The sequence below is a fragment of the Odontesthes bonariensis genome, chromosome 5 (genome assembly GCF_027942865.1).
Source record: "Odontesthes bonariensis isolate fOdoBon6 chromosome 5, fOdoBon6.hap1, whole genome shotgun sequence".
Lineage (NCBI taxonomy): Eukaryota > Metazoa > Chordata > Actinopteri > Atheriniformes > Atherinopsidae > Odontesthes > Odontesthes bonariensis.
The window spans coordinates 25,945,134-25,969,471 of NC_134510.1; the positions used below are offsets into that span (position 1 = coordinate 25,945,134).

A 24,338-nucleotide genomic window follows, 5' to 3' on the forward strand; every position below is an offset into this window, starting at 1 on the left:
GTATTTCTGGTGAGGTCAGAAAAGGAGGGGAAGAACAGAGGGAGGGAGAGAAAAAGGAAGCTCTCCGATACTTTTTTTTTGTGTATATTTCTCTAAAGTTACACAAGCTTTCACAAACTGAGGGTGTGATCGGAGTTTCTTGAGGGGATCAGCATGCTGAGGAATGATTTCTGAGGGGAAGGACGGACACAGTTTGTCAGCAGTTCTGCACGTCTGATGACAACATAAAATATTGAACACTTTTCAAGGCCTTGGGCCTCGAGTGACCAGAGAGAGGTAAGCAATTCAATCTTCTTCCTCAGAAAATAGCAGGTATAGGTGGGGGTGACACACTGATATGTCGACACACTTATCTCACGTGTTTGCTTGAGAAGGGAAAGTTTCTAAAGCAGCCAAAGTGGCGAGTGTTTAAACTTGCTGTTTTGTTAATGACGCTGGCTGGAAGTACAGGAACAGAACAGTTGACTCTGACAGTCCCAGGGGAGTCTCCTGTGGGAGTGCTCAGTGTTTATGTCTCTGCTATGACCCATGTGAACAGAAAGTACATGGACATGTAGATCCACTGCTTCCCATTCTGATCCTTCAGATCCTGGACGGAGAAAAACAGAAACCATGTCTACTGACTTGGACTCCAGTCTCACCAGTATTGACTGGCTGCCCAAACTGGGAATCAGCAGCCTGCGCTCGGGCAAAGAGAGAGGAGGAGGAGGAGGAGGGGAGAGGGACAAAAAGAGAGACAAAGGGAGGGAAAGAGGAGACTTCATACCCTCAGTGCCGAACCCCTCTGCCTCCACCTGCAAAGGGAAGCCCCCTCACAGCTATGCCACTCTCATCGCCATGGCAATAGCAGCTGCACCTGAGAGGAAGTTGAGTTTGAATGACATCTACACCTGGATCAGCGATACTTTCCCCTACTACAGCCGAGCGGGCCGCGGATGGAAGGCAAGCATTATTGCTGTTGGAGAGTAGTAACGTTTAAAGTAGTTATTGTACCTGTGTGATTTGTTCTCTGACTACCACAGAACTGACTCATTTCATTCTTAACAGAACTCCATCCGACACAATCTGTCCCTGAACAAATGCTTCAGGAAGGTTCCTCGACCACAGAACGACCCCGGCAAGGTGAGCTGCTTTTGTATCATCACGCTGAAACTAGACACACGGTTTGGTCAGAATTTACATCACACAAGACAAAAGTTTGCGGGAAAAAGCCCAAGCTAAAACCTCTTCCTGTATTTCCAGGGCTCCTATTGGACGATGGATGGACCTGCAGATGTGACTCAAATCAGGGCACCTAAGCGTCCCTATCCGGAGGAAGAGGACAGACAGGATGTACGTTTGGTTTTATCTTTAAGTGACTCATTCATTTGTTAGAGGAATTTAGGTGGGACCCATTTCAATTTTAGAGTCTTGCCGAGTAAAAGCTACTTTTACAATGTGGCTGATTACAGATCAGGTTTGAGGGATCAAAGAAGGCCATGTAGTAATGATGGATATCTGTGATTTAGATGGTTGGGACAGGTTTGACCCTTTTTTTTGACATACTGGGGCACCCAAAACTGTTCAAATTTCACAAATCAGTCTGTTAAAGGGATAATCCGGAGTAAAATGCACTTTAGGTCAATTTACGGGATGTTGGGAGAACATACGTTGAGTTGACATCAAAATCATTTAATTCCGATGTGTTCTGAGAATTTTGATTTGACCGTTTTCAGCCAAAAGTCGTTAGCCTGGAGGAGAGTGGGGCATATTAGCCTAGAAATCTAGACGCCCCTAGCGGCCGCAAATGGAATTTGCTCCGGGGCCAGTCTAGTCACTTGTGGTCGTTTTGCAACGTTCCAAATCAATAGTTGATCGAGCCAATCAAATCGTGAGGAGCGGGGTCGGAGGCCGGGCTACCTAGTGACGACAGAGGTGCGACGTTTCAGTGTGTAAGGCTAGGCGTCCACTATTCCGGCACGTCAACGTAACTCGCCGGATTGGATGCCTAGTTGTCGCCGTGTTGCTACTACAGTGGGTGTGTGGGGCGTGTAGAATGGCTCCGGGGGAAAGTAAATAACTTGTGATTTTAACCAACCGAAGTTTCTCCCTCTAAAAATTTGAGTTTTGGAGGGAAATTAATGTGTATAAATCGTTAGCAATGGAACATTATTTCATATTGTACCATGGATCCGGATCTGCGAGCGAGGAGAGCTGCTGTGCTGCTGCTGCTGCTGCTGCGACACAGGAGAACACATGATCTACTGTCATTGGACAACGCACTCCGTCTGCTGTGGCAAATTTGCATAAAGTCCGGCCGAGCCCAACTTTTTGACGTGCCGCAGGTCCGCCGCTCGCCGTGCCGGAATCCCAGCATGCTTTGCGAGCACGGCGACAACGATCGGCCGGATTTCATTGAAAATGAATTGAATGCGTTGGATACGGCTTGACGTGCCGGAATAGTGGACGCCTACCGTGAGGCATTTGAACGGTCAAATTCCGTTAACGGGACGAGAGCAGTCAAAACCGGAAGTGCGTTACTCACTGCGGCTAGCTTACCTTGGGGGTCTAAACGACTACTTTCTTGTCTGAAAATGTTTCAAATGTTGCTAAAGTTATATATTTACAGAGTTTAGAGCTTAAGAGAAATCAGCTTTTCAGGCCATAGACTACAAACCACGTCGCGTTGACTACATAAAACTTCTTCATCGCTCTGATTGGTTGTTGCGCCATCCTATTGCGTGGCGTTGAACTTGACAGACAGCCGTTTATCCCGCCCACACTGCTATCCAGCGTCACTAGACCCCTGTACAGCTATTTGCTGTACGGGTCTGGCTTGCTAGGCTAGGGGCATATGGTATCGCCGCTACAAAACGCTATTTTTACACCTCTTCTACAGCTCCAAACAACATAACACTTACGTGGTAGTGAGTAGAGGGTCCCTAAATCCAAACAGAAGTGTCCCGAGGTCTTCATGTGGTCGGATAGAGAGTCCAGAATGAATTTAAAACCAGCCAGTATCTTTCCGGAAATGCTCCTGCTGCAGCTGGGATCTTCAGCGTAAAGTCCGTATAGTAGAGCCGAGTGTGGAGTAACACGCTCTGGATATTCACAATTTCGTTGCCGTTTTTTTTTTTACAAACATAGTCCAGTATTTCTTTCGAAAGTGAAATGAAGTTGTATGCAACAGCAAAGCCTAGCTTACTAACAGGTTGGAATTTTATAAAATGTCACGTGACCTTACGTCTCGCGTGACCTAGCCTCCTGTTTACGGAAGACGTCTTTTGCGTGACTGGAGTGACCATCACAGAAGAAGGAGAGGTGTGTGAGCAGATTGTTGAACAAACAGCGGAGCAAACTTTTGGAGTTATGGTGCGTGTTTGTTCCTATCCTGGCTTTCGAAAGAAATACTGGACTATGTTTGTAAAAAAAAAACGGCAACGAAATTGTGAATTTCCAGAGCGTGTTACTCCACACTCGGCTCTACTATACGGACTTTACGCTGAAGATGCCAGCTGCAGCAGGAGCATTTCCGGAAAGATACTGGCTGGTTTTAAATTCATTCTGGACTCTCTATCCGACCACATGAAGACCTCGGGACACTTCGGTTTGGATTTAGGGACCCTCTACTCACTACCACGTAAGTGTTATGTTGTTTGGAGCTGTAGAAGAGGTGTAAAAATAGCGTTTTGTAGCGGCGATACCATATGCCCCACTCTCCTCCAGGCTAACGACTTTTGGCTGAAAATGGTCAAATAAAAATTCTCAAAACACATCAGAATTAAATGATTTTGATGTCAACTCCCAACATCCCGTAAATTGACCTAAAGTGCATTTTACTCCGGATTATCCCTTTAACCTTTAGGGTCTCCCTTTAACGGAACATACACCTGTTTCATAAACCTCTGTAATCTTATTCAACATCTTTATTCATATAAAAGTCATATTAACTTATTTTTAGGGTGAAAGTAACCGTTGGAATATACTGTATTTATAACCACAGTCCTCTTTAAATCATCGTCTTTAATCATCTTTTCTTTTCGTGCCACATTCAAAAGCCTATGGGCTTGAAACTGCACAGATACCCACAAAGGTCAGTTATAACAAATAAGAAAAAAGTCTCTGCTCCAATATCTACTCTATGAGCAGCACACTTTTATCAGTGTGTCACAGCTCATTACGGGGAGCCTGTACTTGGCATGATAGATATGTCCTGTAGACCAGGTACATGTCTGTCACAAAGAAAAAAAAAGAAAAGAAAATCACAGATATTGAAAAACTCTTAGTACCCCTTTTTTGAACCCCTGAACCGTCACAACAATTAAGGACGGAATTAGTTCATCTGATCGAGCATCTGTAACGTTGGCGGTAACCTCGAATTCTCCCGCAGCTCTAAAATTTGGGTAAAACTTGCGTCTCCATCACTTGGATGAATCTTTTACCGCAAAAGAAGAGAATGAATTAGTAGTAGAGGTGTCATTTTTAGTTTCCTGGACATTTCCATGAGTCTGAGACTCATTGAATAACACTTTATATTCTTCAGCACATTTAATGCTGATATTTATCTTAAAGGTTTAGCTTATGAAAACAAAGCTATATTGCGGTGGCCCTTTTGTGGCAGAAATCTTTACTACGAAAACAGGTTTTGTGGATTAGTCGCCCCACACTTATTTTGTGTTCAGAGCAGAGAAGGGTGCAGCTAAACCTGAGCAGGCGCTTCATATTCGGTTGTGGTTTAGCTTTGTTAGTTTTGTATTTTGGCCGAACCGGTCCTTTAACTTAGGCAGTAATGCTACATTCCTGCAGGATCTCAGTGCCTCATCCACTGTGACTGGCAACACTGAGCTGTTGCAGATTCCTCAACCAGCTGAGACACAGTTTGTGAGAGGACCCTCTCCTCATCATCCACAACCATCTCCACATACAGACTTCCAGCTTCTTAACTCCTCACCGCTCGGACCCATCCAGCAACAGTCTCCCCACTCCACTGCCTCTCTCTCTCCTCCCCCACGCAAGGTAGACTCACTTCTTCCCTCCTCATATTACAGCCATGTTCATTGGGTATTACATCATGTCTTCATCTTCACAGCAACCCTCACCCTACATGCCAGCCTACGTCTCCCAGTCAGCGGTGCTCCCGTCTGCAGCCCCTATGTCATCCATCAATTCTTTTTCTTTTCCTCCTCCTCTCCCTCCCCCTCCCCCTCCCCCTCCCCACCCACCTGGCTCCACTTTTTCCATCCCCACTGCTTCTGCTACGCCTCTGCCTGTTGCGAGCATGTCTACAGCTTCTCCGGCTGCCCCCTCCTTCTCTGAGGCAGTGCTGTCCTTTCCCGGGAGTTCAGAACCCGTTTCTATTTTTCCCTGCACTGTCAACTCCACATCAGGGCCCGGTCACCCTTCTGTCCCCTCATCTGTTGCCGCCGCTCATGCCGTGTCATTAAACTCCACTGATCCTCCACTGAGATTCTCCTTCGATGAGGTGAACATACCAGACTTGTACGCATCTTTCAAGTCTCTCTTCAAGACAATGCGGGAGAGGGGAGGATCACTGTGTAAGTATCATGTATCGAGGGATGTTTCCACTCACGAACGGCTCAGAGGTATTACTTATTTTCTTTTCTTTAAAGCCGACGTCCCTCCCCTGGCTGTCCCGAATGACACTACACCACTTCACACTCCAACTCTGCTACCAATGTCCCCTCAGCCTGTTCATGCAGCAGCCGCAGCCCCACCTGCGGCTGCTGCTCAGGCGTCCCACCCACCTGAGTCGGAGCCCATTTCACAACACAGTGAGTCTCACTTTATCAGCCCAGAAATGTTTGAATTGCATGAAAACCGGCTGCATTACCCAGAAAATTGCTTTCTAAAGTTGCCCTCCTCCCTTCCACTGTAGCGGTGCCGTCCGACTGGCTCAGTAACCCAGGTTCTCTGAAGGAGAGCTTCCGCATTGCCAGCAGTCTAGACTGGGCAAACATTGACCTCTCTGGTCACCCAGGTCTGTGCTGTTTACCACATTCTTCTTTAAAGGGCTGCTTCACCCAAATTTGAAAAGATAAATAACTAATTGAAACACATCTGGGAGTGGTTTGGGTCTCATGTGGAGAATCTGTGATATCCTGGTCTGAGTGTAATCTGCTCAATCTACAGGATACTGTCAGGATCATTTCAGTTGTTTTTCCAAACAAAATGTTCTTTTGGTTGCAGCTCCCAAATTGTTAGATTTGATGGATTTATTTTTGCCATCAGTTTCAGTAAAGTGAATGTTTTTGGGCTGGTGGTTAAAAAGTCATTTGAAGACCCCACCACCATCAGCTTTGAACAATCATTTGGGCTTTTTTTTTCACATTTTATTTAGCCAAATTGATCTAGTAGGCAACTGTCATATACATTCAAAATTTATTTAGATTTTATCTCTCAAGCTGAGATTTCCACCTCTGACATCCGATTCTCCCGAACATTTCTAAGAGACAGGTTGCTCACAGCCTCAAGTGACGAAAACTAAATACATTTAAATCTTTGGGTTTTTCATTTGGGTGAACCATCCCTTTGAGATGTTTGTCTTGTGTCAACAGTCAAATCATTTCACAATTCAGAAGTCATAAGCTAATAATGAAAGAGTCAATATGAGGAATTATTGAGATCTTTGTTAAATCATGTTGTGGGCAAATGGTTTCAAAGGGCTCTGATATTTAATATCCTTTAAAGACTGAGCAGGACTCGCTCATGCTTTGAGCTGCCTGCTCTTCAACGCCTTCTTACTGTCCTGTTCCCAGACCTGCTGGAGAGCATGCGGCAGGCGGAGCTCTCTGACTGGGCCCTGGACCCGGCGCTCTTCACGTCCCTCTGCGACTCCCTGAACCGCTTCTTCTCTCAGAAAGGCATGATCACCCCCGGCAATAACTCCCCACTCGCCCTCGGAGCACCTCACACCCTGCAAGTGCCACCGTTCCCCTCCAATCCACCTCCCACCCTGGCCAGCCTCACCCACCCGTCGCCCCTTCCCTATTCTGCAATGGTTCCTCCCCTCAACGGATCACAGCCGCCCCGGAGGCCTCAGCACATGCAGGGATCGGGTCTTCAGAGACCTCAGCTGACACAGCCTGCAAACACAGCCGGTGAGAAGCAGCATCATGGCTAAAGAAATGGTTTCTTCACTTTTACTGCAACTTCACTCCAGTCAATGACACTCACATTTTTCAGTGAGTCTGTTTGGGAAAGTGTCTCTTAGTGTCACAGCTACAATGAACGACTGATTTTATTGGAATATTAAGTGTGTTTGAGAGCCGAGCATAAAATAATAATGTGGATATTTAAACTTCCTTATATGGACAGGACTGTTTTGTGTTGGACAAAGCTGAAGAGTTGTTTCCCAAAATGGCCACAGCAGTGTTAAAAGTTGAAAAGTAGAACCTATTCAAGCATTAAAAATCACTTCTTGTTTCCTTTCCATGTCTCAGCTGGGATTCAGCCTCAGTCAGGGACGCCGCGGCAGCGTCCTCAACTAAACAATCTGCACAGCAACAGCGAGGAGTTCCAGGACGACTTCGACTGGGATTCTCTGATCGTCTGACACTCGATCGCCTCTGTGAAGAAAAAAATAACAAAATGTTCCACAAAAATCTTCGTGGTCGTTTTGGCAAAGACCTCTGAAACCTCCTTCTCTGAGAGCAACCCTGGGATCGAGTTCATCACACGACTGAATGACAAGTTTCGCTGTTTATAGTTTTTTTTCCTCCAATATACTCAAATTCATATGCTGTATTATTGTTATTGTTCAACTCATCTTACGTAGGTACTTGGCTAAGTGTAACCCATCTGTTGGACTGTAAAGCTATAAATATGGTCACCAAAGACAAAAAAAGCTTTATTCTTTCCACACAGAGAACGCTTCAAGAAAGGCCAAACACACGTCCCGTGTTTTTGTTTTATTTCATAAATTTCTTTTGATTTTTTTCTTCTCTCCATTTTGCTTTTCAAATGTGAATGTTCACAGTCGACACCACACAAAATTCAACCTTACCCAATGAGCGATATTTTTCTTGATATAAAATAACAATTAATTCATCAAACTAAATTAAAAGAACAGCATGGAGCATGTTCCAAGTCCCTGTTTTGTCTCCTTTCATTCGTTGAAATATAATTGTCTTTTTTTCCCATTTTTTCTTCTTTAAAAGAAGCATCGTTAGCGCTCCATCTCCAAACAAACATGGGGGGGGGGGGTGAAACACGAGGACAGTGTTGTTCCAGGACTCCTGCACGTCAAGGATCCCGTATGAAATGTGCGATCAAGAATTAAAAATTGCCTCTGATCAATGAAAAAAAAGAGTGAGATCGGCAGAGAGAGAGAAATGTGACCATTTACAATACCTCATTTGAAAAAACTAACATTACACATTAATACAAGTGACTACTTTCAAAAACAAAAAACCTGTCCGAGCCTCTGAAATGAGATCAGAAACACGTACTGACACAAATACACAAACAGGCATTAGCACACACACGCACACAAATAAACATTTGTGTTCTCATTCACACGTAAACACACACATTCAGACAGAGAAACCCCCCCCACCCAAAATAAAACAACAAATCAGATCACAGATGTCAAGCTTTCCTACAATAATCAGAAAAAAAAAAAAAAACATCTGATTTTAATGGCATCATTTGCATGAATTTCCTTGTTTATTTATTCCCAAGTACTGGAAAAAAATAAATTACACTTAAATTAAATTAAGAGTGAAATAGTTGAGAGAATTTGACCACATGGTGCCTGAAATGTTAATGCAGGTTTTTTTCAGTCTGTGTCTAAGTCTGGAGTCCATTAAAAAAGAAAAAAAAAAAATCATCCTTCATGCACTTATTTCAGTGATTCAGTGTTCGTCTTCATTCTAGAGGGAGAAAAGAGGAAGAGGCAGGTGCGACAGTTTCTCTGTTCAGTTTGTTAGTGGCTTTGTGACCTCTCCCTCCGGCTCTCCCACGCGCAGCAGTATTAAGAGTAGAGTGACGCGACTGAAAAAGCTACCTGCTCTCACGGACTTACCTTCATCTCATGACAGGACTGGAGAAGAAAAACCAAAGCAAACAAAACAACATAAAGTACGACACAGAAGTGGATTAAAACAAAAATAAATAGATCTCTATTTCCCACCACAAAATATCCCATTTTGAAATGAAAAGAACTAATTGTGGAAAACAACTTTGAAATGAAATAATGCTGTCGAAGGAACATATAAACATAATTTTTGATTTTTTTTCCTTTTCTTTAAATATAGAAATGTAGACATTTTTTCTTTGTGGGCACGACTTGCGTCGGGGGGAGATGAATGAGGGGGGGGGGGCAGCAGTTAGGACAGAGGAGGCAGAAACGTGAGCGAAGTAGAGGTGACACTTCCTCAAAGAAGAAACGGATTGGTGCTCGCTCCCGTCGTTCCTCCTCCTCCCATCGACCCCCCTGCCCCCATCACTCCTCCGTCTCCTGTGGGCCCACCCAAAATCAGCTGAGGAGGCGGCACGCCTCCCGGCCCCAACAGAACAGAGCCTGGGGGGGCCATAGGGGAGAGCCCGCCAAAGGGCATTCCCATGGGGCTGGCCTGCATCATAACTTGGCCCATTCCCGGAGCCCCCATCCCCACACTCATTGGCCCCAGGCCCATTCCGGGATGCATCATGCCCAGCATGGGATTGGGAGGCACAGGACTGGTGCGCAGGCTACTGAGGCCCAGTGATGATGGCTGGGGTGAGATGGAGGGGGCCACACCAAAAGGGTTGGAGGAGGCAGGTGTTGGAGAAACTCCCCGACTGGAGATGGTGCTGCCTGGAGTCACCGCCATGCCGGGGGCAGATGAGCCTGTGAAACAGAAAAAACACACACATCATAGATGCGTATCTCCGTATATGAAAATGACAGCATGTGACGGAGAAAAAACTCATCAGGCTAAAATAACATCATTAGCATAAATCTCACTTTAGCCAAACAATTAAATTAGTCATTACTAATAAGTCATTACTTTTGCAGTTTTTTTTTTGCAAAATAATGTCATGTTTTCTGTGATTTTCAGCTAAAAACGTTACTAAGTGTTGAATTGGGGTTACTTAGGAAACTACAAACACTTAACTAGTCTTTCTCTTTATAATCTTGAATAATATCTCATTCATAAATCAAAACAGTTGTTTGTTACATCAGCTGTATGCGATGCGCCTCACCTTCATAAAGACTATTCCAGTAAATGTAAAGTAAATCCTCTACAGTCTGTGGGCCGTTTAGGCCCTGTGCCTCTAATGGGGGCTGGGACCCCAGGTTGGGAACCACTGATAAACATTATTTATGTCAGCATTTCTTTTAAGAACCCAGAAAGAGGTTAAAGCTTTTACTAAATAAGTTTCCCGAGCCACATAAAGGCCACATTTCACAACACGATCATCTTCACACCGGTTTCTACCGTGTATATATTCCTAAATGTGCTCTTGGCACATCATGAGAAAGCTTCTGAAGGTTAAAATGTTTTCAATGGTGGCACACACTGTAAAAAAAAAAAAAAAAGGCTTCAGTTTAGAGAAGTTCCAGAAAACACGAGTACGCTTTGCCTCCAGGTCACCAGAGCTTCCAACATGGATACTGTGTGGTTAACTGGAACCTTTGATCTGGGGTGTTCAGAGGAACTCTTTCCATACCGCTGGGTTAATGGTTGTAAATATGTGGTGGATTTAAGATGTTTAGATCTTCTGAGGATGTGGTTTAATCAGATTTTGTTTTTTTTTTTTATTGCCAGCCACATTTTACCGCATTAGATTATAAATAAGTACAAAGCTGTCGCTTACAACTGTTCACTTTGTGTGGACCTTCAAGGCTTCTTCCCGGGATCCAAAAAAGACAAAAAGAAATAACGAACCTATCAAGTGTGGCGGTGTCTAACCTGTGTTTTGAAGGAAGGGGTTGTGCGCTGACGAGGAAGAGATGGAAGGAGGCGGCGGCTGTTTGGGTTTGGGTTTAGATGACACCAGGGAATCGAGGTCAACAAGCGCTGCGTTGGGGCCGAGGAAGGACTCAGGAGTCTTACGAACGGGAAGTGAAGAGCCGAGAGAAGACAAGTCAAAGGGCACCGGTGAACCTGTGCTGTCACAGCCTGTTGTTGAAGACCCTCGCCTTTCTGGATCTCCTACAAGTGGAAAGAAGGGGGCAAAGGGAACATTTCAGTAAACCAGACGGTGAAAAACTTATTAGCAGAATGAATGCAGAGCTACATACTCACACATGCCGCAGGAGGATGAAATGTACATGACAACTGTTTTGTTCATTTTGCAGCTATAAGTGTGAATGTACCTGTGCCGTTAGTGTGTTTGGCGGAGCCACTCCAGATGTCGGAGGTGATAGGGTCAGAGGCAGGGACAGGCCCGTCCCTTGCCCAGGGGTCTACTGGCCCCCCAGAGGAGGACGTGCTGGGTGGGACTGGGGAGCCCCAGGGGTCAGCACTGGGGGGGGTCACAGCTACAGGGTAGGGGAGGAGATGCAGGTGAGGGGAGGGTTGACACAACACTTTCCAAGTACAACGCACATTCAGGAGGGAGCAGGAAGCTGGACTGGGTTCCACCAGTGGCATTTCTCTCTCCTTAACCTCTCCAATAAAACCCACTTAATGAATTAGTTCAGGAGAGTCTGTGCCTGTTCACCAAGTTACTTTAACCTATCAAACATTTGAAGCTCAGCAGGGGTAAAGGAGAGATAATAAGAAGCAACCTCGTTGATTTAAAAACATAAACAAACCAAAAGAAAAGGTATAAAAGGGCAAGAGAAGAGACAACTCTGGTTGAGACACAGCCAGTCCTGATGGAAACAAGAGGATAAAAATCCCTGGTTTAGACACAAAGGGAGAATGGACTGAGCATGCTTGCTTTCCTCATTACAAACTGAAAGCACGTAGGTGGACGACAAGATCAAATACGACAGCGTGGTGACGTGAATGGAAAATGAATGTAGACTGTTTTGAAGACAGAAAACAGAAGTGTGGAGTGGCGTGGAGCGAAGGTCGAGGCGCTCACATCCTCTTTCACCCAGACAGACACAGTTCTGCTTTCATCCTCAGAGGACAGCTTCAGCCACCTGAATGGCTACAGTTTACACATGGTCATGTGTTGTGGCTGCTTACCTGAGCTTCCCCAGGGGTCGACGTTGTTAACCCTGTTGGATGTTTCACCCCAGGGGTCTGGAGGAAGGGATATAGTAGGTGGGGCTCCCCCACCCCACGGGTCAGAGCTTGTAGGGGATGTGGGCGATGCTACTCCCCATGGATCTGAGGGGGCTGTGCCCCATGGGCCAGAGGCAGCAGGGACAGAAACTGTGGGTGGAGGTGAAGGGCCGGCAGAGCCCGCAGTGGGAGCAGCAGGGGCCCCCCAGGGGTCCGCAGCATTCAGCTCCATCAGAGCACCCTATACAAAGGAAAACATCATGGATTACTGTTCCAACAGTGGCAAGATACTGAGGTCAGATAACTGTAATTTGAAATTCAAGAAACTTTATCATTTATAAATAAGTACTGCGAGTTCAAAAGATGCGACATACTGCGTGTCATATATGCAGCTGTTAACAGTCACATGCACTCATTCTGGGGGGTTCAGCTGTCATTTGGTAGGTCCAGAACCCAAAAACTGCTCACATCAGGAACTGGAGCAGGATTATTGTGACCAGAAGGAACAATTTAAACTGTATAATGACCAGTTGTTAAAAAGTATGTGTCTGATCTTAAAGTGATGGTTCGGAGTAGATTCACCCTAGGGTCATTTGAACCGTGACATCCAGCCAAGTAGCCCACCCGAAGTTTTTCCGATCTTGGCTGAACATCAGCTGAGTTACTGAGTTAGCTTAGTACAAGCGCTAACGGACCCTGGCAGCATCTCCAAAATTACCACACTAAAATCACATGCCATGACACCAAACTTCTACAGTAGTACAAATATGGTCTGTACTCACAAAACGATGCATTTGGAGGTTTGTACATAGTCCAGGAGTTTATTATTATCAACACAAGCCTGATAGCTTCTCTGCTACGTCGACGTCGCTTCCTTGATCTGGGAGCTTCAAAGTAAGATGAGGGTTGATCTACTACTGTAGACAACAAAGCAAGGCTGCTCAATTTCTCCATTGATAAAATAATTTCACAACTCTACAACATAAAAATTCATGTAGAATAGAGCATATACTTTGTTGTCTACAGTAGTAGATCAACCCTCATCTTACTTTGAAGCTCCCAGATCAAGGAAGTGACGTCGACGCAGCTTTAGCAGCAGAGAAGCTATTAGGCTTGTGTTGATAATAATAAACTCCTGGACTATTTTCAAACTTCCAAATGCATCGTTTGGTGAGTACAGACCATATTTGTACTACTGTAGAAGTTTGGTGTTATGGCATGTGATTTTAGTGTGGTAATTTTGGAGATGCTGCCAGGGTCCGTTAGCGCTTATACTAAGCTATTCGGGATAACTCAGTAACTCAGCTGATGTTCAGCCAATATCGAAAAAACTGCGGGTGGGCTACTTGGCTGGATGTCACGGTTCAAATGACCCTAGGGTGAATCTACTCCGAACTATCACTTTAAGAACAGACGCAATGCTATTCTAATAAGGTGATTATTCATTTAATTTTCTTATTACAGACTGGATAAGAATGCCATTCATCAATGTAGTTGTGATTTTCTCTTTTGTCATTGAGATTTTGTGATTTTCTCTTTTGCCGTTGTGATTTTCTCTTTTGCACTCCAGTGCCACCGCAATGAAGCAAGCGAGCGAGTGCAGCTCACCGAGTTCAGAGCAACATGTTTCCTGTGTGTTTCTTATAAAAGTAACTGAGTGAGTTTACTACGTGTGTGAGGGATGTGTACATCAGACGTCGGGAGAGAGCTCCCGAACAGCAAGAGAGACAACCGCTGCTAGAGAGCAAACAGTTGACCGGTCAGATATAGGATTTTAATTTAAAATACCCGTTCTGTATTCATCTTAAACAGTTGTATAGTGTCACATGTCAAGTTCAACTTTGACAGAAAATTAATATTTAATTAAAAATGAACCTTCTGATATCTTCATATCTCAATTAATAGTAACAGGGAACATTTAAAATTCCCAAAATTGTGATTTGTTTTATATTGTGATATATCTCGATATTGACTGATATAAAAAAAAATATATCGTGATATGACTTTTTCCTATATCGCCCAGCATTATGTGACAGCACGTAATTCAGACTTAAACCCCGGTGAGGTGATTGGTAAATGCCACTAGGCGTTAACTTAGTAAGACTGAGGTCCCAAACTGTTACATCCTTTATCTATCCCTCTATTCATCTAGTCCCAGAGAGAGAGAGATGCAGATCAAGCAGGTAAAGCCATAAAAGTGAGAAATATACAATGACATGTCACAAACACCTCCTCTGGTTTAGATTTCTCCCGCCTGCTCTCTTCGAGGGCCATCTGCAGTCTCAGGTCATCACCTCTCCGCAGCCGCTCCTCCTGCCAATCACACACACACCGATTTCAGGCACTGAGACACACAACGTCAGAGAGGACAACACGGGCGCAGATTTTCATTGGTTGAAAAACAATGGAAACTTAACTTTTGATCATGATGACAGTTTGCGGACAATCAACCAGTCACTAAATCAAACGATATTCGGTTAAATCAGAGGAAAGATCCAGTTTTGCACGGAAAACGAGCCAAATCCAAACCGCTGCCCCATGATTGCCTAAAATAAACCTGACAAATGCAGTGTGTTGTAGTAAAAAGTCACGGACGTGGGTAAAAGCAGAGCTGGAGAGGAGAATACTCCGAATGCTGGCTGGTTCTGCTTGTGCCCAACTTGCTCACAATACTCGAGCTTAAAATCACTACCAATCTAGTGCCTGGATGTAGCAGAGCTTCTTTATCATTTAGCCCTCCTGGAAGTTACCAGAGAATATTGCAGAAATGCATCAGGCCTTAAGCCATAAATTAAAATCAACCAAGAAAAATCAGCCATTTAGCTCCAGCAGATCAGCTCAGGACACTTTTGCTGACTGACAATCAAACAAAAGAAGACTGACGGCATCTGACGCCTCTGAACAAAAATAATCAATCACTTTTTAAACAACATCGCTTTTTAACCCTTTAAAAAGTTTAAACCGGTCAAGCATTGTAGCTGGTGAAGAACTGTCACCACGTGAATGAAAGAGGGAAAGAACAAGTTTATCACTCAGTAAACACACTACAATAAAGTCATGGCAACAAGAGAAAAGAGTAGCAGGTGAGGAAGAGAGTATTTCAAATTAAGACTTAGTTGGATGCATGCCATCAGAGAGAGCAATCAAATAATAATCAATACTTACAAGGCACTCAATGCTAAAATAAATCAATTATGGTAAATACTTGCCAATGCCATGCAAATTCAACAATCAAATTATAGTCAATCAATTTGTTGGGTTCGCACTTGTAAAATATCTTGGTATAGATTTGAAAAGCATCTTTCCAAACTTTTTATAAGTGCAAGCTATAGAAGGAAAATTGTAAATGTTCAATTATCTCAACATAATTACTGCGGTCTGATGTTTATCTTCATCACAAATGAATTGTCTTGATTGATCAATACTTCTTATGTGCCGATAGAAAGAGATGGCTGAGGACTGGCTCTCCAGTCAGCCGGACACACTCTCTGCCCCTGACCTTTTGCTGCACCTCTTTGCTCAGAGTGATTGCATAGCGGAACTCTGCATCCTCCAGTGGATCCGCGCTAGTCTGGGGGAGGTTAGCGGTTAAATGATGAGAGCAAAGCTAGGTGCACGGCAGTAGTGAAAAATATCTGTAAAAATGCCTCTGTATACACTTGCGCTGCATAATATTCAAACTACAATTTTGCTTCAATAAAGCAGGAGATAAACTAGCTCCGTTGGCCTTGATGAGCCACTTTGTGTTACCTGCTCTGCCTCTTCTTTACTCATTGCTAAAGCAAGCTGAAGCTGCAGGTCCTCCTCTCCAGTGCTTTGTGGCCAAGCCTGCTCAGGGTCTGCCCCTCCAGATTGTGAGCCCTGTGACAGGCTGCCCCCCAAGCTGGGCGCTGAGGGAGCCGAGGAGGCTGGAGTGTGGACAGATATGCATGGATGAGATCAAGCCCCCCTTTCAAACTACTGGTTTATCTGCATTTAAAGTGAACATCTCACCGCTGGTGGTCTGAGCCATTTTCTCTTTGGTTTTGAGGGCGTGGATCCTCTCTTCTCTTAGCTTCTCTTCATCTTTCAACAGGGTCACCAGCTGTTTAGCTTTCTCTCGCACATTCAGACCCTAGAACAAAGAAAAAAAATGTTTTAACAACATTCACTGGTGGCCTTCGGGTGACCAGATTTGACATAAAGCAGGTAGGTCAAGTGCAATTAGTCCCAATTCATATCTTCTTAGTGTAAAAACTTTTTACATTTTACTCATCAATAGCCGACAACTGGCTTTGTGAGGTTGTGAAAGATGTCAGAAACGCTTAATAAAAAGGTCCTTGAATGAACTGCAAGCAACGTGTTTGACAAAGCGTGGCTGCATTGCACACAACTGGAGCCAACTAACCAAACATTTGAACTTTCTACTCAGCTTTGTGTGCTTGGGTGTGTTTGTGTACCTGGTCTTTGCCATCCCTGTCTATGTACTGGAAATCCTTGAGGGTCTGGACCGCGTATATATTTTCTCGACACTGCTGGGCAACACGTTCTGAACCCGTCTTAATAAGGTATTCCATAAGAGTCATAGCCTGATGAAAAATAAAAAGTTAAACAAATGGTTTACTCTTAGAAAATCCTGAAAAACAGACACGCAAACATTAAAGCGGTTAGTAAATCTCTCTGTAAAATCCAACATCCGGTAACACCACTCAGTACCCAACTAACACTTTGTGTTGCAATAATATGTCAAATTCAAATTCATACCTTGTACACATGTCTCCAGTTCTTGCCGTGGTCATTGAGGCGCTTCCACACCATGCTCATGATTTCTGAGAAGGCCACAACATTGTAGGTCAGATCTGCAATCTCTGACATTAGAGAGCTGCTGGGACCCCATGGGTCATTGGACGTCGCTTCTCTAACCTGGACAACACCACGGGGGGATGAACATTAAAGTAAAGCCCTTTTTAAAAAGTCATTCTGGACCAAAGACTTTGAGTAAAATTGCAAACTCAATGCAGAAGCTAGAGATGGGCGAAATAATGAATCCATGTGATGTGATTAGTTCATAATAACTATAACAAGAGGAAATAAATTAGATTACAAGAGGCTGATTAATGTCATCTGTGCTGCAGCGAAGTTGTGCTCATATGGAGAATGTGGCTAAAAGGAGAAGAGAAGAAGAATAAGAAGAAAAGAGGGGAAGCAAACAACCTTGATTTCAGCCTCTGAATAGTTGTGGACGATGTTCTTTACTTGTCGCCGTAGCGATGAGGTCGACATGGCAATGGTCTGGCCGCTGAGTTCTGTTGCAATCTGAACAGATGGGGAGGCAGAGTTATAAAGTACTGTTAATACGATAGTTTTAAGATAAAGAACACTTTTCTAAGAGTTACAGATGAATAAGAACAGGCCGATGAAGAAAGGAAGGAAGAACATTAGGAGCTCAAGACAGAAGGTGATGTGTGCAAGAGACGGAAAGATCCGTCTCAAACTATGTTTGACTATGTTTAACACACCTGTTACTCAAGAGAGCTGCAGAGTAAGGGTCTCTCCTCTTATACTTTAGTTTCTCTTTCAGGTCTGCCACTCATTCACGGAGTGATGCGTCTCAGCTTGTCTGTTTCTTCTCGTGGCAACATTGGGTCTGAAAACCACCGGCGTAGGGAGATGAAAACTGTGGAGCAAGATTGAGATTAATGATCAAAACGTTTTTAAAAATGAAGGCTGCACAGCACACAGGCTACATCTTATGCTGGAACTAATTTCAAAATAACTATCAGAGAAAACAAAGCGGATACTCAGCATTAAAAAATAAATAAATAAATAAAATAAAATCACATGATCTCTTGCTGATACACACATGGCTGAGAAAGGCACAAAATATTACTTATATGCTTTATCTTAGCCATCAAGATATTTATACTCAGAGGAAAAGATCAATATTCCCAGAGTCAACGAGCTGCATAAACAGACGATTCATTAAGCTACAAAAAGCACAGAGTGGACGGTAAGAATAAACAAAAGTTATTCATCAGAAAATAGCTTCACTTGCACGCTTTTACCTTTAAAAACAAAAAAACACACGCAAGTAAATAAACAAATAAGTAGGCTTTGTGGACGTTTCCCAGAATAGTCCGGTTTTATAAGTCTTATTTAAACAAAGCTTTAGGTCTAATGGGTTAACTTGAAATAAAGAAATGATTAACTCACCCAGGTACTCATTCAAGCTTCTAAAACTCATTCATAAACCGAGTCAAGAACTGCTCTCATGTTTTAAAAACATTTACACAAGCGTCGCTTTATTTTACAGAGAAACAGCACTTCTCAAAATCAACTGAACTTTGAAATCCAGTGCCATGTGGCATGCATCTATTCATTTAACCGTAGGTAATAACAGCCCTTATCATGGCTTTGTGTAAAAAAAGTGCCGCCAGACCAATTACACTCAACTGTGGATGACTCAAAACACCGACTATAATACCAATAATGTGGATCTTAAGCAGAAGAAAAGAGGACATAGGATTAAGGCATATTTTTATCTACACAAACCGAAAACATACAGTTATGAACTTGTTCAAAACGACACGTTTATCACGTTACACACTGTTGCATAAGTAGCTGGCATACAGGAGTGAAATGACCATGTTATTAACACGGGGCAAAGTGTACACTGAGCATATTATCTTCATGGCACAATATTTTATGGTTTCGGCTATAAAAACAATGGTAACAGGTTCTAAAATCAACATTAAGGCTGTAAACTCGTCCTTTCTGTTATTGGCGTGCAATGCACGGTTTTGTGTCCCAGTCCCACAGTATCTCCTGAGCATTGTCTGTGCTTGATTGCTTGCACAGCAGAATGAAGCATTGTTGCTAATAAACACATCATTTTGCTCCTACAATCTGCATTTTCTTGCCCAAAAGACGTGACATCGGTCTGTGACACGAAACAATTGAGGTGAGCAGGAAGCCAAAAATTTTTTCTGGATGTTTAATATTTGTGTCTCTTTATTTGAAAATGCTTCTCGAAGTTGTCAGGACTGTCCAGAAAACCACAATGCAGTTGAATAATTCCACCTGCTCATCATACTAAATATGGATATTTTTCTCTGACGCGCCAGTGCAAAATGGCAAGTTTAATGAGAGAAAATGCGCATCAAAACACTGTTCAGCTACTCCTATAACTGTCATTTCTTGTAAGAAATAGTAAATAATTGTAATAATATCCCACCGTCTTCCTCCAACTGAGCAAAGATAACAGAGTCCAGGAGTACCTCTTGTGTAATGCACTCAATCATGATTAAATATCACCAAAACCTTTAACAAGAACTTAAATGAACAGATTAACTTGCTGGAATAATAATGTGTTTAAGTTTTAAATCTTAAACCAGTAATATAGAAGCTACATTACAGTAGATGTTGTTAGGATTGGTCACTCAAGGAAAACGCATTACACAGCTGAGCATAAAGCAAAGATTGCAAAAGTCAGATTCAAGTTTACTCCTGAGGCTCTGTTACAAAATATAGACGCAACAACTAATCTAAGATAGTAAGCGTCACGGACATTTTGGGCTTCAGGAAGCACCACAGTTTCTGGCACCTTGACATCATCAACTATATTTACACATAACATCACCTCACAAGTTTAATGACCCTCCGATGCCTCGCTAACAGACGGCAAGCAAGCCTTTCGCCACAAGCTCAACATAAATGACCCGTTCTATAAAATAAAAATCAATACATCATGTACATGTACATGTACATGTACATCAATACGTGTTTACACAACAGGCAGCTACTCTACGCACTGCCAGAAGAATCAATAGGCATATTGTGTTCCTCAAGAGTCGTTTTACTGTTGGGCAAATACAATATTCCCAGTCCAACCACAATTATTGCACATCAAAGCTGAGTTTTGAACAAAGGGAGAGTGAGTTTTGTCTTCCCTAGTGCAATGTTCAAGTTTTCTTGTCTTTTAAAATTGCATTCATTGACCAACACTGCTTGCTTTCTTTCTGGAGCATATCAGTTTCATCTCTTTATCGCCAACTCCAGTAGAAACAACGACCACAACTTCATGCTAACATGCTAATCAGGGACTAAGTTTGGCGAGTAAGGCAGTCAGGTCATTATTTGGTCATTTACGAGGCCTGTGCTTGACACATTGTGGCAAACTATTGCATCTTTCATGACGGCAGCATCTCTTCTTCACCTTGCTGGCACTCGGCTTGAATAGTGATGGCCTGTGTCTATTAGCGATCCAGACCATGTCCATCTATCTGGCTCATCAAGTGCGATCTCAACTCATCGCTCTCTGGAACCTTTAAAAAGTCACTATTCAGGCATTTCTCGGCCTAATCCGGATTTGTTAACTTATTCAGTGGTGAGTGTGCGTCAGCCTTCTTTGCCCCGGCCGTGTCTCTGAGCAAAGTACAAGCAAGCACACCTTGTACTTCAAATAGACTGTTTAACATTTTCACGACAAACTTTTAATGTCTGGTGCTCAGCAGTTTAGAAGTTTCACAAGTATTCAGACCCATCTGAAACACCGTATACAATTTTTGATATTTCGGTCACATCTTTTTTTGTCTGAGGTAATAAAGGCCCCTAATAATTATGCATGTCTTGCTTAGATATGTCAACAACATTTGGCCACACCCTCCCACATCATAGAAATAACACATCACATGTCAAATATTAAACTCTGTGAGGTTCAAGTTCATATGGCATTCACTAATGCTATTACACACACTGATAACACATAAAACTTGATACTGTGCACTTGGTATTTAAGAGATAGTTTCACCTTGTTCCCCTAACTGTATCACTCCCATGCAGTTGACACTCCACCGTCCACCGAAGACAGTCCCACCCACTCAGTTAACCAACCCAAAGATAAGGTTAATAACCGTTACAAATACAGTTTTCCCTGTCACACCTATCAAGTTAGCAAGCTAACGATATCTTAGCAACTTAACTGTTTACAACTGTTATGTAACGGTTAATGTACATACCCCACAAAGTTATTGCTCAACAAGCATTACAGTGTCACTAAGTCTGAGTGGGAGAGGCAAGTTTGGGGAGAGAAAGCCAACAAACGGTAGCTGTCATAAGGGGGCTAACATTAGCCACTTAGCAAGCAACTCTCACCCAAGCTAATCGAAACTGTTGACTAGCAGTTCCCCATCATGGTCTGGGTAAAGTCTAGTCAAACTACACACCGGGGTACAGAGAGGTGAAGCTTGGCACGAAGAAGTGGGCCAACTAATGCCACACAAAAAAAGGGCTGTCCCCGTCACAACACTGAAACCTTTCAGACTGGACACAAAGATTAAGGTTACCTGCCAGTTTGATAAAGAAATCACTTGCTGCTCCTACTGCCATCAATGTAGCTGTTAGCCTGCTAGCTGCCGATGCTAGTTCGCAAATGGCAACATGACTGCCAGACTGTACGAAATTTGGTTGGCAAGGACACATCCCGCTTCAGGACAGAGTTACATACACACCCCAAAAAGACAAAATGACAAAAAATGTTGACAACACAACACAATAAATATTTAAATGAATACTGTACTGACCCTGTTGTAGCTTGAATGTACGAGGAGATGGCCGAATTTCCGCTTCCGTTCTCGCCTACAGGAAGGACCGCGCCCCCTGTATCTGTGTTTTCCTGCAATGGTAGTATAGCTCATGAATAATCAATTAACCTTTGACGCCAACATTAAAGTGCCGATGAAATGCTACCAAAAAGAGACAACTGAAAAAGAAATGATCTGTTGTCTATATAAACCTCCCAGGGACGTATTTCTAATCGTTTGATCAAATTCCCTGGTAAATAAACAGTACTCTTATTGTTTTTTTGTTTGTTTGTTTTGCACTCATCCACCATATATAGATGGGACAACTGTATTATTGAATAAAGGATATTTTTGCAGAAAAAGAAAGATAATTCTTGGCACAGGAAGTGCAATATTTTTTCATTTATCAATTAAATAATAATTTGTTTATTCTTTAACGATATTGTGAACTTGATACAGATCTTTAAAGAAGGTGTATTACATTAATTTAACGGTTTGTGGTTTACTTTGGGGGCAGTTCTAGAATAAGCACACATGGTTTAATGTAAAAAACAATTTCATTTTTAAATGTACATTGCTACAACACCTCTGTCCAGAGCATGCTGTAGTCACTCCTGTCACTTTAAGCACCCTCCCAAAAAGCCTGCTCAACTCAGAAAATGTCAGAGTGAGAAGCAGTTGTTTGACATATACAAAAGTAAGCCTCTTTCGCACATAGGTTGCACCTTATAGATGCATAAAAGATGTCCTTATCAAATATATCCACATACCAAACAGAGGATGATCAGTGCTGCATCAATGTGTGCTCTCAAATATTAATCCAGAGAATCCGCTGAATTCAATTCAATTCAATTCATTTTTATTTATATAGCGCCAAATACAACAAATGTCATCTCAAGGCACTTAGATAATAAAGTCCAATTCAAGCCAATTGGAATTCAATTAATGACAGCACCCTTGGACAGTGGCAAGTTCTACGATACTGGTTTGATGTATGTAAGCAAACACGAGGAGGGATAATTTCTCCTCTCTTATGACCTCCTTTGCTGGATTGGAGCCAAATTAGTAGCGGATCATATTCATATTTGTATTTTCACAATGCAACTTTACACTTCTTGTAAAGGCATATGTGAAAGAGTCTGTAGCTTCATGGCGAGCAGTGTTGGGGAAGTTACTTTAAAAATGTAATCCGTTACAGTTACAAGTTACCTTGTTTAAAATGTAATTGTAGTGTAACTTTTTGGATTACTTAAAAAAAGTAATGTAACTAATTACTTTTGGATTACTTTTGGATTACTTTGACCTATTTATGGTATAGGATAATCTGTATATTATCTGTATGATTCCATCTGTATTTATCACATTTATTTATACCATGCTATTTTTCTTTTCATTGTACTGCCATAACTACATTATACATTCTCTGCACATGCATTTCTCTAGGTAATTGATCTATTCTGCACATATCTATTAACCATCTTTCCTTACACTAGCTGTAAATAACTGCATTTTATCTCTAAATACTGCATGCTATACATCTGCACGCGTTACACTTGATAAGATGCCAAACTGCATTTCATTAATACATGTGCAATGACAATGAAGTGCTCTACTTTAGTAATAAATAAGCAAAGTAAGACTTTTACATCACATTTTATTTTTCTTTGCACACCCTTGCTTGTGTGTGTGCGCCAGTACTTCCGGTGAAAACTTCCGGTGATTTGACAGCTAGCGCGTCAGGTTAGGGCCAGTGGCCGTAAACAAAGGTTAACTTATAGCCGAGAAGAAAGATGATAATATAACGTAGCTAAAAAGACTAGCTTTCTTCAGTAGCCTAATGCTTACCGATTTAGCAAGCCTAGCAGCCTCGTTGCTAATGCTAGCCGCCGTAACGTTACCAACCATACCCGACGTCACGGAGTTGGCTGAGCAGGGGCAAGAGTATGGGGCTGGCAGAGTTAACTTCATAATGGGTGAGTGCAGGTTTCCTTCACTTGTTTTCATTCTTTCACAGGATTGATTCACTTCATTGGTTTATCCGATTGCTGGCCGCCGAGCCATTATGTGTCTGGGTTTGTGTAGGTTACTGATCATGGTTGTTAGCAGCCGATAGTCAGGTTGTGTGATGTGTGTGTGAGTGTGTATTTTTTCTATGGGTACATGCCATTGACTGTATGAGCGGTCTGTGCTCGTTTTTTTATTTTTATTTAATTTGATTGGAGATACTAATTAATACTGAGGGGGGGCTGGTCCCGGGGAAAATTGCCAGGGCCGATTTTTTTTCCCCAGTCCGACCTGCCGCTCTGTACTTCTGTCACTGCAACCTCGCACAAATTGTAATCCTGTTAAGTAACCCCCATTCTCACTGAATGTAACTGTAATCTGAGTACATCGTTTTTGCTTGTACTGTAACGGATTACAGTTACTTTTATTTTGTATCCTTTTACCGTAACGCCGTTACATGTAATCCGTTACTCCCCAACCCTGATGGCGAGCAATATGCAAATGTATTACATGGTGATGACCTGCAGTCCTCATTAGCCTTGGAAATGGAAAGTTGTTGCCGGAAGATCTGGTTACTTATTGGGCCAGCTATGATAAGCAATAAAAGTTG

At 42.8% G+C, this 24,338-nt stretch overlaps 2 protein-coding genes across 9 annotated transcripts; one reads left to right on the top strand and one right to left on the bottom strand.

Annotated features, from left to right (window-relative positions):
- The first annotated feature begins 12 nt into the window (after positions 1 to 12).
- On the top strand, positions 13 to 8,081 carry foxj2 (forkhead box J2). Of its 5 annotated transcripts, none has more exons than XM_075465721.1 (11): positions 13 to 276; positions 587 to 942; positions 1,048 to 1,122; positions 1,243 to 1,332; positions 4,786 to 4,995; positions 5,069 to 5,534; positions 5,610 to 5,687; positions 5,721 to 5,771; positions 5,852 to 5,977; positions 6,756 to 7,097; positions 7,440 to 8,081. In XM_075465721.1, the coding sequence occupies exons 2-11, from the start codon at positions 613 to 615 to the stop codon at positions 7,550 to 7,552; spliced, it is 1,881 nt and encodes a 626-aa protein (XP_075321836.1). In that variant the 5' UTR covers positions 13 to 276; positions 587 to 612; the 3' UTR covers positions 7,553 to 8,081. The 5 variants fall into 5 exon arrangements, with proteins under 5 accessions (XP_075321836.1, XP_075321837.1, XP_075321834.1 ...); XM_075465722.1 differs by having other exon boundaries at positions 5,876 to 5,977; XM_075465719.1 differs by having other exon boundaries at positions 5,610 to 5,771.
- epn1a (epsin 1a) lies at positions 7,874 to 21,794 on the bottom strand. 4 transcript variants are annotated; one of them, XM_075465727.1, is made up of 13 exons: positions 21,725 to 21,794; positions 17,663 to 17,820; positions 17,358 to 17,459; positions 16,908 to 17,066; positions 16,604 to 16,732; positions 16,158 to 16,278; positions 15,915 to 16,072; positions 15,664 to 15,735; positions 14,394 to 14,477; positions 12,126 to 12,405; positions 11,303 to 11,467; positions 10,896 to 11,138; positions 7,874 to 9,829 (listed from the first exon to the last, which is right to left on the bottom strand). In XM_075465727.1, the coding sequence occupies exons 3-13, from the start codon at positions 17,424 to 17,426 to the stop codon at positions 9,375 to 9,377; spliced, it is 1,935 nt and encodes a 644-aa protein (XP_075321842.1). In that variant the 5' UTR covers positions 17,427 to 17,459; positions 17,663 to 17,820; positions 21,725 to 21,794; the 3' UTR covers positions 7,874 to 9,374. The 4 variants fall into 4 exon arrangements, with proteins under 4 accessions (XP_075321842.1, XP_075321839.1, XP_075321840.1 ...); XM_075465724.1 differs by lacking the exon at positions 15,664 to 15,735; XM_075465725.1 differs by lacking the exons at positions 15,664 to 15,735; positions 21,725 to 21,794 and adding an exon at positions 21,488 to 21,645.
- Between the last annotated feature and the right edge of the window lie 2,544 nt (positions 21,795 to 24,338).